Source organism: Leuresthes tenuis, unplaced genomic scaffold, assembly GCF_036924035.1.
Source record: "Leuresthes tenuis unplaced genomic scaffold, fLeuTen1.0.hap1 SCAF_3, whole genome shotgun sequence".
NCBI lineage: Eukaryota > Metazoa > Chordata > Actinopteri > Atheriniformes > Atherinopsidae > Leuresthes > Leuresthes tenuis.
The window spans coordinates 26,391,922-26,404,764 of NW_027325357.1; the positions used below are offsets into that span (position 1 = coordinate 26,391,922).

The 12,843-nt window shown below is 44.0% G+C and overlaps 1 protein-coding gene across 4 annotated transcripts in view; it reads right to left on the reverse strand.

Annotated features, from left to right (window-relative positions):
* Positions 1–2,967: 2,967 nt before the first annotated feature.
* frmd4ba (FERM domain containing 4Ba) overlaps positions 2,968–12,843 on the reverse strand; it is a 42,646-nt gene continuing 32,770 nt past the window's right edge. For 2 of the 4 annotated variants that reach the window (XM_072382831.1, XM_072382828.1), the window contains exons 12-23: positions 10,521–10,597; positions 10,142–10,280; positions 8,895–9,036; positions 8,656–8,789; positions 8,454–8,570; positions 7,848–8,076; positions 7,666–7,722; positions 7,444–7,579; positions 6,586–6,750; positions 5,724–6,484; positions 5,504–5,633; positions 4,546–5,143 (exon numbers count right to left, since the gene is read on the reverse strand). In XM_072382831.1, the coding sequence (XP_072238932.1) occupies positions 4,909–5,143; positions 5,504–5,633; positions 5,724–6,484; positions 6,586–6,750; positions 7,444–7,579; positions 7,666–7,722; positions 7,848–8,076; positions 8,454–8,570; positions 8,656–8,789; positions 8,895–9,036; positions 10,142–10,280; positions 10,521–10,597 (2,322 nt within the window). In that variant the 3' untranslated portion in view covers positions 4,546–4,908. The other 2 variants (XM_072382829.1, XM_072382830.1) reach the window with 2 other exon arrangements.

Here is a 12,843-nt window from a genome sequence, read left to right on the forward strand (position 1 = left end):
TCTAGTAGAGTCATGTCTCAGGGGGCACAGTGGAGGCCCTTGTTCTTACTGGTGCAGCTGCTGCGTGGATCCTGTCAACAAGTGTGTGCTGCTGCACACTCAACAGGTGTGTGTCTTTGGTGTTTGCTCAACAGGAGAGGAACCGCTTTTACATGGTGGAAAACAACACTTTTCTTTAGATTTTTGCATTGGTCAGTAGACTACCCAGTTGTCATTGTGCTTTCTAAGGTTCAGTGGAGCAGCAGAACCTACAGTGATGCAAAAGAAAGTAAACCCTCTTTAAGCATCAGTACATAATAGAACATGATTGTATAGAAGCACATTTGGTGAAAACCAAACACAGCATATCAGCACAAACCTCATACCAACTGTAAAGCACGGTGGAGGAGGGATGATGATTTGGGCTTGTTTTGCAGTGACAGGACCTGAAAATCTTGCAGTCGTTGAGTCCACCATGAACTCCTCTGGATACCAAAGTATTCTAGAGTCAGATGTGAGGCCATCTGTCACACTGGGTCATCAGCAGGACGATGATCCCAAACACAGCAGCAAACCTACAACAGAATGTCTGAAAAAGAAAAGAATCAAGGTGTTGCAAAGGTCCAGTCAAAGTCCAGACCTCAACCTGATAGAAATGCTGTGGTGGGACCTTAAGAGAGCTTTGAACTAAAGCAACACCATAAAGAATAGTGGGTAAAAATTCCTCCACTGAGATGCGTGAGACTGTTAACATCATGCTGTTAACAAAATGCTGCTACAGGTGATTCTATAAGCTGCTGATCCATAGTGTAGTCAGTTTTTCCACACACTACTTCTGCATTTTGGCTTAGTTTTTGGTCAGTAAATAATGGCACAGTATAAGGAGGCATTTATTGATTATCTGACATTTTAACTCATTTTTGAAATGATGTCTTATTACATAAAACCTTAGAACTTAAAGAAATCTGCCATATTTGATGTAATTTTGTACTTCTATATACACCCTGGCTGTGTGCTGCTATCTGCCCGCCGTCCCTCAAGCCTCGGTTTGCCTTTGAGGCTTTGGTTTTTGGCTGGATGAGCTGGTCAGCTATCCTCATAATTCAGGCAGCCTGTCATTCAGCAGATTTGGTTACTTGGACTGAAATCACAACTGATCATCTGACACGATGGCCTGTTGTGACCTCATCAGGCTGCTGTATCCTCATGTGAGCTCCTTTTCTGCCTTAGAAAAGGTAATCCATACTAGCCTGTGAGTTAAGACTTGTGTACATGTGACGGGGTCAGCTAATCCAAGGGTTTATCCTTCATAATTTGTCAGAGCTATTACTTCCTGGCTTTAGATGAACATGCTGTTTCTAGATGGCACAACCATGGGACAACATGATTAACAACACAAGAACAGTAGTCTTCAAGAGTTTGACTGGATGAGTGAAGAGGTTTATGGGCAACATGCATCAACACTGTTATGAGTTCTCAACAGATAATAACGTTAACGCATACAGTTCACAAATGGCTGCATTTCAGCGACGGCAGGGGTAAAGACAACACTGCCACTGTTCTGTAAAGCTCATTTTGCAAAGATTTACAACAACATTCGCACTCATTTAAATTAGCATTTAAATTAACATTTGTGTTTGTCTTATGAATGTTTCTCCAGTAATCAAACTCTTTTGAGCTCATCTTTCAATCTCTGCCAATCTCTTCAGAGAAATGTCTGTCATTGTAGATGCTAAATGCTCTGTTGTGTTTGTTAGCATGTTGCTGTTTGTTAGCTTCCAGGCAGGCAGTCTTGAGCAGGATTATGAAAGCATTTTCACTGATAAGTTCTGCTTAATGATGGACCTGTAACAACACATTGAAGTTGCTGGGCCATTGCAACAAAATGGGTGTCCAAATTAATGCGAAATTGCCCCCCAGTGCTGTCAGGAACATCGGTGTATGGAGACTTTTCGGTGTGGTGCTAACCCCTCATAAGCAGTAGTAATTTGATACACTGTCAGACATCTAACGCCAGTACTTCTCAGGTTTCAATTTTTTGTGTGGTGGACACATTTCCACTGATAGTTCTAATCCAGCCTCCACATTAAAGGAGTTCCCTACATGCTGTGTAAGATGAAGGGAAAATACATAGGAGCCTATTGTTTTTGTAGCCGAGTGTCAGCTGGAACAGCCTCTCCTGATGTCTGGCTGCAGCTGGTGTGAGGCAGCAGAGACAGAGGGAGACAGCTGGATACAAAGCACTCTCCCCCTCTGTCACTGCCTCGGGTGAAGCAGAGGAGCTGGAAGCATCTGAGACCTCCTCTGAGCTTGCTCATGAGGCACAACACTGCGGGGCAATGCGAGCAAGTAAAATCTGCTCAGTGGCAGGAAAATGTGTGCAGGCTGAGGAAGGAAGGAAAGGAGGGAGGGAGGGAGGGAAGGGGGGGAGGAGGCTTTTAGCATAATATAATGGGGTGGATGCATGGACAACATGTGCTTGCAGAGTTCTCCAATGAATGCCTTCAGGGAGGGGTTTGGTCCTATAAACACTAGCTTGTCATTCACAGGGATGACAGAAGAGGTTGTAGGCTAGATAGGGTGTGTCAGATTTTAAAGACTGGTTTGGTTGTTTCACAGCTTTAAACAACACAGTGGTAAAAACAGCTGAGCAACACAGTTCTGTAATTATGAGATGATCTCACTTATTCATACTTAGTTCTCACCATTACTGGTATCAGCGCTGAATACATTTTTAAACTCCCATCTGCCTCCCCAAATGCTCCATGAATAGGCAGTTTTCAGAGTTACTTATAAGAGGACAATGCATTCGTGTTCCTGTTGACCAAGTCCACCGTGACAGTTTGGTCCTTGGCCAATAAAATTTATTTGAGGTTATTTTTTTTTAAAGCTGCACTTCATTCTCTAAAGGTTTGTTTGCCCTCATTATGTCAAAGCGTTTTGAATTGATACCACCAGGGAGGAAGATCAACACAACTGACTCAGAAGCACATTTTTTCCTTTTAATCCAAACAAATGTCATTATACAAAAAAAATTACTAAGAACCAGCTTAACAATAATTGTTTACTATATATTACATGCCTTTCAAATACATAAAAAAACGCTCTAAAAAAAGTATAGAACCAGTGTATTTACAATGCCGTCACTTACATACATGATCATTCTCGTCAGAGAAATGAAGAGCACCAGCCCATGATTTCCAGCATGGATGAAATAACCATGTCAAAACAAAACAAAAGTTGTGTTTTTTTTTTATATCAAAGTGGTGACTTGGAGTAATACTCAGATGGTGCAAAAAATATGAATTTGGCTCACTTATTTCGTAAGTACTGACAGATGGTTAGATTAAATATTTAGTAAGTGAGTAACAACAGTGCGGGAAGCAGAGAGGGCGTGTGAAGCAGCGCTGTGATAAAACTGGATCTGGCAAGAAAAAGTTCAATCCCTTCATGTTGATAATGTCCTTCATGGTTACAGTGTTCATACACGAGTGTCAGTAACACAACCGGATCAGTTGTTTCTTTTGCTCACTGGAGCTCCCGTAACAGAGAAATTCTCAGTCCTTGCTTTGTGAAGTATCTCTGAAGGCAAACAGACATGTAGACACTCCACTGAGCTTTTATCGTACAAGTAATTCAAATGCAGTGGTTTGTGCCAGTTTGGCAACTGCATTCCAAAGAACTGAAAATGAGAGCACTTCATTTGTTTTGTTTACTTTCCCACAGAAGTTCCTTCATTCTTTGAGTCCGCTTTAACACAAGAACAGGTAAGTGCAGTCTAAGGCACAATGACAACGAGTCAAAGTGATTATTTCACTCAGCACAAGGACGGGCAACTAAACGATTGTTCCTGGTTTTGAGTTTTCGTGCCAGTGAATCCGGTCGTCTGGGTCCACGTTAGTGTGCATTTGGTTGGTGATATGCGAGTCCATTTGGTTTACGTCTATGTAGGATCTGTAACAAGCACAAAAGGTTGAAACACATTAGGTGGCAAACTGAATGTTAACAGGGGGGTAAGAATGATTTAATCCTGGGCTCTGAACCAACATCAGGAGATAAACTAAAAGAAACAAACAAAACAAATCTAATAATGATAACAGGCATTATACACTGATGTCGGTTTTAAACCAAGATTCAAATATTCTCCCCCATTTAAACTAAATATGCACGCAGACATTACACACAAGCACAGCTTGCAAATGCAACAATGCTCAGGGGTCACATTTCCCCTTTGCCACACAGGTGCCCCCCCCCCCCGCCACCACAAACCACCCAGCTAAAAGAATCGAAAACCAGAAAAGGTGATGTGAAGTGATTTTGTGCTTCCTGTTAGTCCCTGCCGCATAAAGATGAACAGAAATCACCATCACCATGATAACCACGTGGGGTAGCTTTTCAGTCTTGTCTCTCACCCTTTCTTGAGTGCTGTGACTTTGATTACTGTGGGGAAGGGGGTTAATTTCCTGGTCAGTGGCATAGGCAACAGCACCGAACCTCTCTAAAGGCCCCGCAGGGCACGCCATCCTATCACAGCTTCTCCACTGAAACTCTGGGGGGCATCTGTGCATGAGAGGGGGCAAAGGTCATGGGTGAATAGCAGCGCTTGGGCAGGGAGCGTATGCATGTGCCAAGAGGATGGCAAAGTGCAGAGAAAAACAAACAAACGACAAAAAAAGAGAGTAGTTCAGGCACACTACAGAGAAATGTGACCACTGGATGAAAATATGCCACCTGACAGAGAAAACAGGTCAGGCATATCTTACTGATAAGCCATGCAGTTACCTTATCATACATAACAATGTGGGATCAGTCGAGCATCTCAAAAATGCAGATTTCACTCCAAAACATCAACAAGCAAGACTGCGGAGTTACGCTATGGACACACTGACAGAGGCAAATGCACAGGCTCAGGCCACTGCTGTTTACTTACTATGAGCTACCTTTTGCAAAAGGCACCTTACTGAGCCTGTGCCCTCTGGAGGATCGTGGCTGTGCGGGGCTGGTGGCCACCTGCCTGACTCGGCAGCCAGGGGAGTGGGAAGAGGAGGGCAGGGAGGAAGTGGGAGGGGAACCGGAGGAGGAGGAACTAGCAGGGAAAAAAGTGCACCGCCTCTGGCCACCAGGGCTGTGCCAGGAGCCCTTTAAAAGCTGGGAGGTGCCATATCTATAAGAAAGCAGGGGCCGATGGACAATTAAGGAGAGCAGAACCATTCTTAAGCTCTGAGGAAGGAAAGACTGCTGGCACAGAGCTTATAATCCTACTGCTGAGCCAGGCTCTGATATTAAACAGCCTTATGTTTGTGAATTCAGTTTCATAATTTAAGGGGGTATAGAATAAAAAACTGGCTACATATTAGCCCATAGTATTGTTTTGTGTAAGAGAACTAAACTAAATCGCACTTTGTATTTTCCTGTAGCCATCCATTCTAGGTAATTAAGCTCTAACACTTAGCTCGGGGATAAAGAGGATCAGGGAGTGGCTTACTGGATAAGGAGGAAAGCTGTGGCCAAGTTTTTTTCTCACCTGCTGTGGGTGGAGTGGCTGTAGGGGGCTGCGCTGTAGGAGTAGGCGTGTGGCTCTAGCATGTCATATTCTGACATCCCACGACCACTCGTGTGAGGGTGCCAGTTTCCAGTGGAGGAGGCTGTGGATACTGGAGAAAAATTATCCAAGTTAGTAAATGAATTCCCAACATACCAAACAGAGTGACACGGGAATCTGAAACATGATGCAAACATCCAACCTGATGAGTAGGAAATGGCCCTGTTGTTGTTGGTGTAGGGTGCAGGCGTGGTCTGATAGCCCAGGCTCTGCTGGGAGCCTCTGTCGTAGTCGTAGTTGTACGTTGCCTGTTTGTGTGGAGCGTTACGTTGGTACCAGCCTTTCAGGTGTTCAGCCACCACCGCCCTATTAATGTTCTTGCTGACCTGCTCGCTGCTGTGAGGTACCGGACGATTCCTGGGTGGCCGCAGCGTGGCGTAAGGATTCTGTGAAATACCGTCCATCTCGTCTGAACTGTAGTGACTGTACATGTCATGGCTGTAATAAGCTGCTTGTGTGGAGTGGTAGGATGGGTTGACGTTATAGTGTCCCTCCATCTCATTTTCATATACATACACTCCATTGGAGTAAGGCTCTGGCTCTACATAGCTGGGATAGCCTGTGACATAATAAGCTGTCGGGGTGGGTTGTGCTCGGGGCTGGTAGGTGTGGCATCGGGAGTCTGGCTGAGCCAGGTTTGGCATGCTGCCAGTGTTGCCGTACATGGCTTTTCTGTGGGGGCCACGAGCTCGGCGTCGGCGGGTGTGGTTGCCCGGGACACTGTACTCTACGCTGGACTGGCTCGTGTAGGAGGAGCCGTCATCAAGGACCTCAGTGCTGTTGCTGCGTCGGGCTGGAGAGATGGTGAGTGCTGGCACGGGTGGTTTGTTCTCCATCATGAACTGAGACTGGGACTCCAGACTGCCGCTACGCTGACGGAAATGCTGTGGAGGATCCTCCGACCTACGAATTCAATCAAAATTTACCGAACAACTGTTTTGACTCACTACTGACAACATACAATAAAACACACAATAACTATAACTGCATCTCTGAGGCCTTACCTGAGCTGAGTGCTGCTGTAGGCGTTGCGGGTGAGGAGGGGGGTCGGGGGCATGCTGCGAGCGTCACGTGGCTGTCTGGAAGCTGGTTTAAACGGGCTGCTGTAGCTTGATAAGGCATCACTGTGACTGTGTTGGAAGGATTCCTGGACTTGGCCGTAATTTAATCTGGAACACAGATAAAAGCAATGTTTTCAGGGCTCTTCAGAACACAACTACCCTGTTTTCGCTTATTTCCATAATTTGCAAAGATGACAAAGAAATTGACTCCAGCACTTAAACATTTCCTTAAACCCGAATGGCTGCTGTAACATTGTGCACTGACCCATGCAACATCAAGCAGCACGAGTGTTTAAAAAAGTGCTCAAATCATCGAAGCTTTCCTGTTTCCCTCTTCCTTTCTGCTTGGGATTGTTGTCTGCTCCTTCACAGGCAGCTACATGTTTTTTTCATCTATTTTTAAAGCCGGTGCATTTGGGCTGATAAGAGGGAGATTGCTGGAGAGGCAGGAGAAGGAGGGAGGAGGTGACTGGCAGGAATGTAACTCTGGATCTACTCCACAGGTCTGTACTAGCTCCATTCTTTGGGCTACCAAAGCAACTACAGCGATGGCAAGTCTATACATGGTGTCAGCGTTTTGCTGTGCTCATAAACACCAAACTAAAAGGCAATATTTTGTTTGCATTTTGCTTTTTCACTACATTACTGTGACTGGCACAACATGACTGACCTAAAACTTGATATTGTGCTGGAATGCATCCAGTGTAGCTGCTCACTCAGAAACTCTGGATTAAGTGTGAGGTCTGACAAAAATCTGGAATTAAAAATATCAATATCTGAGTTTCATGGCTGGCTGTTTACCTGCTGTCTGTGAGCTGGTCATTAGCAGAGGACCGTCTGTCTCTGTAGTAATGAATGTCCAGAGTGTCTGCATGGTGCGGTCTTGGAGAGTATTGGACTGATCTGGACCGTTGCCTCTGGGAACCGAGTTCATCATCTGGGAGACAAACGCAACTGAGTAAAACTGATCGAAGTTTGATGAGGTAATGAGGGCGCAAAAGCATGCACTCTGAGCAAACTTACCATCATCCAAAGTTAGGCTGTCAGATAGAGAGCTGAGGTCGGAAGGGTGGGCATCATCTGATGAGACAATGACTCTTTCTTTTAATTACCACTCCTCAAAAACAACAGAATCCTCCATTTTCTACACAAGCTATTCTCTACTAGCTACTATATGCAGGCAGTTTTCACTACAGATCATCTACCTGCGAAGATGACTGAGGCTCTCTGAGTGGGTTTCTTTCCCTTTCTAGTCCTATAGGCGTTTATCTCCTTCTCAATCTCCTCCAGCTTCCTCATAGCATCCTGGCAGTTGTTTCTTCTCTTCCTCTTCACAGTCTTGCAGAGGTCGCCCTCGTTGACTAGCTTCATGGCTGCCTCCACAATTTTCTGCTGCAAGGCAAACCTGCTCTCCAGATTCCTAAGATGTGGGTCCTGTAGGGAGACACACAACAACACGGTTGGAGGGGAATTTCCAAAGAACACACATAGATATTGTCAACGGTGTTTCTCTGAACAAAGAACCGGACTTCAAACAACTCAAGCAGAGTTAATAGACACAACATGGACTTTATCTAAAAACATTAAATGTAAGTGAGCTGGCAGACTCATATCCACATTTATATTCACACTTCAAACTGAACTGCAGAGGGGAACTTCATAAAATAACATTTATTCAAAGCATTGTGCAATTTGAGCCCCCCCCCCAAAAAAACAACTCTTAATCCCATTTCAAAACTCCAACTAATTTAAGTGAGCTCTTGCAAACAAACACAAACACGTTGCATTACATAACAAGCAGAGATACTAACCTCATCATAAGGGAAAAGGTCATCCAATTTAAAAGTCGTCCCAACGCGGCGTCGCACTGGAGGAGCCTTCTCCCCTGTGGCTAAGGGATATTCTTTGGGCAGTCTCCCTGTGATCTCCTGTATTGGAAAACAATCATAACCAGAAGTCAGTTTGGACAGTAAAGAATCTTGAGGAAACTAATCAAAAAGCAGCTACACTTACAGCTTCTCTCAAGCAGATATTTTTCAGTTCTTCAAGTTTCTGCGTTAGCGTGTCTTGAAGGTCCTTTCCCTTCTTTTTTAACTCAGCAATCTTCTCTTTCTTCTGTTCCTCGCTGCCTTCGGAGTCAGCAGAACCTGGAAAAAGCGCATGTCTGATTAGCTACAAATTATCGCCATAAATCATCCCTCGTCAAACTCATTTTGGAACAGCGGCCATTAGCTGATTAACTCTCTGATTACCAGCTGAGATGAGGCTTCCGTTGCTGGCCATAATAAGCGGATCTTTGCTGTCAACACTGGAGAGTTTACTGATCCGCGGGGCAGAGATATCTGTGAGGTCCATGGCGATGTCTCCTGAGCTCCTGGTCGTGGTCATCTGTGACTGTGGGGAAGGGAGCAGTTAGGGGAAAGTTAGGGGGTGGCAAGAAAAGAGGGGTGAAGGAGGGATTGTGGGTATTTCATTTTAATGACTGTGAAAAGTGAAAGTGAAGCTGAGTTTGCCCTGCTCTCATCAATCAGTGTGGGTTTTATTCCTGGATGAACACAGACACACCAGCTGCCTCTGAGGCTGAAAAACCTAATTTGACTGCAGCCACACACACTCATTCATCGCCACCAAGAAATGCGTATCACACCATTCGTACTTTATGTCTCTGCAAATATGCATCGTAAACACATGCACACAAAAGTGTTGTCTTCAGGGCAGTGGGACAACCTTTTAAAACTCGTACAAGCATGTTAATACACTCATCCTTAACTACTCCAATAAGATAACGGTAATTGTATTCGATATATTCAATAACATGGCCAAGCAGTTTCCCAACATAAGGCTGACTGGCTTTGAGGCGAAAAGTCGGAGATATCCCCATCTCATGTCCCAGACATGAGACACAAATCAGTCAGAACATCACATGAGGATGAGATTGTGACATAACAAATCAGGCTTTCTGTTCCTTTTTAAGCCGAAAAGAAACTAAATACCTACTATCTCCTTCCCTGCCGAGTAATTACTTCACTTCGTCAAAGCTATAAACTTAAATGAAATCAGTCGAATGTCACCCAAACTTCCTAATATGGTCACAGATTTCCTGGCAACCTGTGAGTGAGATGCTCTGAGTCTGCAGAGTTGCTCTGCATGAACTACTGCACATACAGCGATGTGCAGCTATCCTTATTGGGACACTTCCTTGACTTTATTGTGGACAGCTTAATTCAGACCTTAACCATAACCAGTTACAACCTAATCCTAACCTTGACCAGTTCTCACCAGAACACTCGAACTAAACAGAAAATGAGATCACACACAAACACAGGCCTGACTGACCCTGATCACGGGGTGCCTCACCTACAAAGGTCATCAGACACCATGCAAGCTCTCTAAGCCGTGTCAGACGGTGTGACTTCCATTTAGGTTCAACAGTAGTTGAGCTGATAGAGAAGGTCAACAAAGCAGAGTGAATTAGGGAGGAACAAAATAAGACACTCACTTTACTTTGCTTCCTATCCAGGTAGAACTGGTGCTGACTAATGGCCATCGCCCAGATGGTCTTAATCAGAGAGTGGCTGGCATACCATGAGTGAATAACCAGGCCGCTCTGTCCAAATGTCCGCTTGGTCACTGTTCTTCTGTAGAAGATAAGACACAAACTCAGGGATTGCGTTGAGTCACTGAACAAGTCTGAACAGATGCTGTATGCAAAAATTATTTGATTAAATATAAAAATTAAAAATAAATTATTTCTCATTAATAATACAGTTATTACTAAATCCTAATTAAATTCAACATGTAAAACACAAAACATTCAAAATACAAGAAAAGCTCCTCCTAAGATCACTTCAGATAAAGGAGGTGGTTTATCTGCTGACCTGTGCGGGTCATTTACTTCCACTGCAAATTTCTTCTCTCGGAAGTACAAATTCTCCAACTGCTTCCACTGAAATAACTGTGAAAGAGACGGTTCATCAGAAAAGGGGGAGGGGTGGTTTAAGTCATCAAACACTACTGAGTACACAAGCCAGGCTACTGGCTGAATAGTGGATTAACAGCACAAAAACAGGAAAGATATTTGATAGGTAAAGGTTGTTAAACATTCACATCATTCTGCTCAGAAAAGACAAAACAGCAAGTAGGCAGGTATGAAAGTAACTTGCTTTGTTTAAGCCACTGCGGCCTACAATTTAGCACACTTTACAATACGTGCAATAAAACAGCAAAAGACATGAATGAGACCTAGTGGACCAGATAGTGAGGTGTAAGTCCAGGCTACCACAGGAGCAATTATAATACTGCTGCAACTGCTGAGAGCAAAACTGTGCCAGGCAGCAAGCCAGCTTCTCATTTGACTCTGCTGAGGAGGAGGACAGAGGCACTACTTCTCTCTGTGCCAGAATCAAACATCTGCTTCACTCATACTCTGGTAACTGAACAGATCTAGAGCCACTTGCCACTGAACAGCGCTTTCCTGCTCTCACTTTAGAAAAATTCAATTAAATTAACATTTTTACATTGTTTTATCGTGTAACAACCACAGAGGAAGAATCTGAGCAGTGAAAACTACAGGAGCACAACACAGCGCACACATTCCATGAGAAAAAAATTGTGACAGGCGTGATGACGAAATTTTAGTCGACACAATAATTAGTAAAATTTATACTCAACCTCCCAACTATAGTGCTTCAACTATCTTTAACTACTTGCCTGTACATATATCTATCTATATATTGCAGCAGATACATTACATATTAAGGTATAACAGAACAACAAGGAACACTTGAAAGGACGGTAAAACATGAAAAGTAAGAACTATTTAAATTATCTCAACAGGTAACTGATGAACACAATTAGACGGCTTACCGAGAAGGTATTTTGCGCTTATCAGGTCCCTGTGGAATTCTCTTAGGTTTGTATTGAATCCTTTGACTCTGGCTTTCCCACAGGGCTAGAGCTTCCTCGAACAATACTCTCTCTTGTCTGTTCTCAGGGAGCCAGATAGGTGTTGCAAGAGTTTCAGCTGAGGTGGCCACGCCCCCTTACCCACCCCCCTCCCCTCTGACGTCACAGGCAGCTCTTGCTGCCCGCCCTGTGCTTCTCAGTCTCTTCCTGCCATGTAAAGCTCTTCCTTTTCAGTCAGACCAGATGAGCAGGTTGTACACAGGTATTTGCCAGGCTGGTTTTTGTCTTGTTTGAAGACATTTAACCTCTGCTCTACTTCCCATCACTCACACTTTGAATTATCCTGGTAGTTCTAAGCTTTTGAAACTGTGCCACACAAAGCACTGGTGTGTAGCCAAATCCACCACAGCTATCTTCCCTTCTAAACAAATGAGCCAGAAATATGTTACTACTATACTTTAATCATTAATAACAAAGTTGAGGGCACAAGCTCACAGCATGGTGGATGATTATACATGCTGTAGAGACTAATACTTCAGTCTGCTGCTGAAACAAAGAGCAATGTACCTAATGAGCCGCAGCACACACCAATTCACACCCGTTGCTCACTATCACTCTGCACCATTTACATAATAACAACAGGTTTAAAGAAGTCTACCAATAAACACACTTCCCACTGAAGAAACTCCACTCCTGTGTTTCAGCACATACACGAAACTAATGGACTCATGTGCCTGCTGTTGGGGCCCATTTCTAAACTATGTCAGTGATGTGACACACCTCACACTCCACAGTCACAAGACTACAAGCAGTGCTCTTAAAGAGGAAACAGCGCAAGAAATATTTTGGTGACACGCCAACACAATTCTAATGTAGAAAATACTAAAATAAGCAATTTTCTTAAAACCAGGAAACACAACAGCACACTAAATTAATGTGTCTTCTGCATTTACATTGCTCTTGTTTTTGCCAAATGTCTAATTACAGGAGGGTGGGAGTTTGCCAGAAATGCCTGTGGTTTCGGATGGGATCAGGCTGTTCAGATCCAGCTCACACCCACAACCCAAGGACCCCCAGGGCCACTAGTCCACAAAAAAAAATAAAAAATCATACGTGAATGAAAATGTGTCAGAGGACCTGACTCACATGCCCGTACAAAAAAAGATCTGCCACACCCTTCACATAGCACATCACATACCAGCTCTGGCTGGTTGGCAGTACTGTACATTTCCACAGCATGACACATTACTTTAGAGTTGTGAAAAGCTGACAACAGGAAGGAACTTTCTGTTTTGA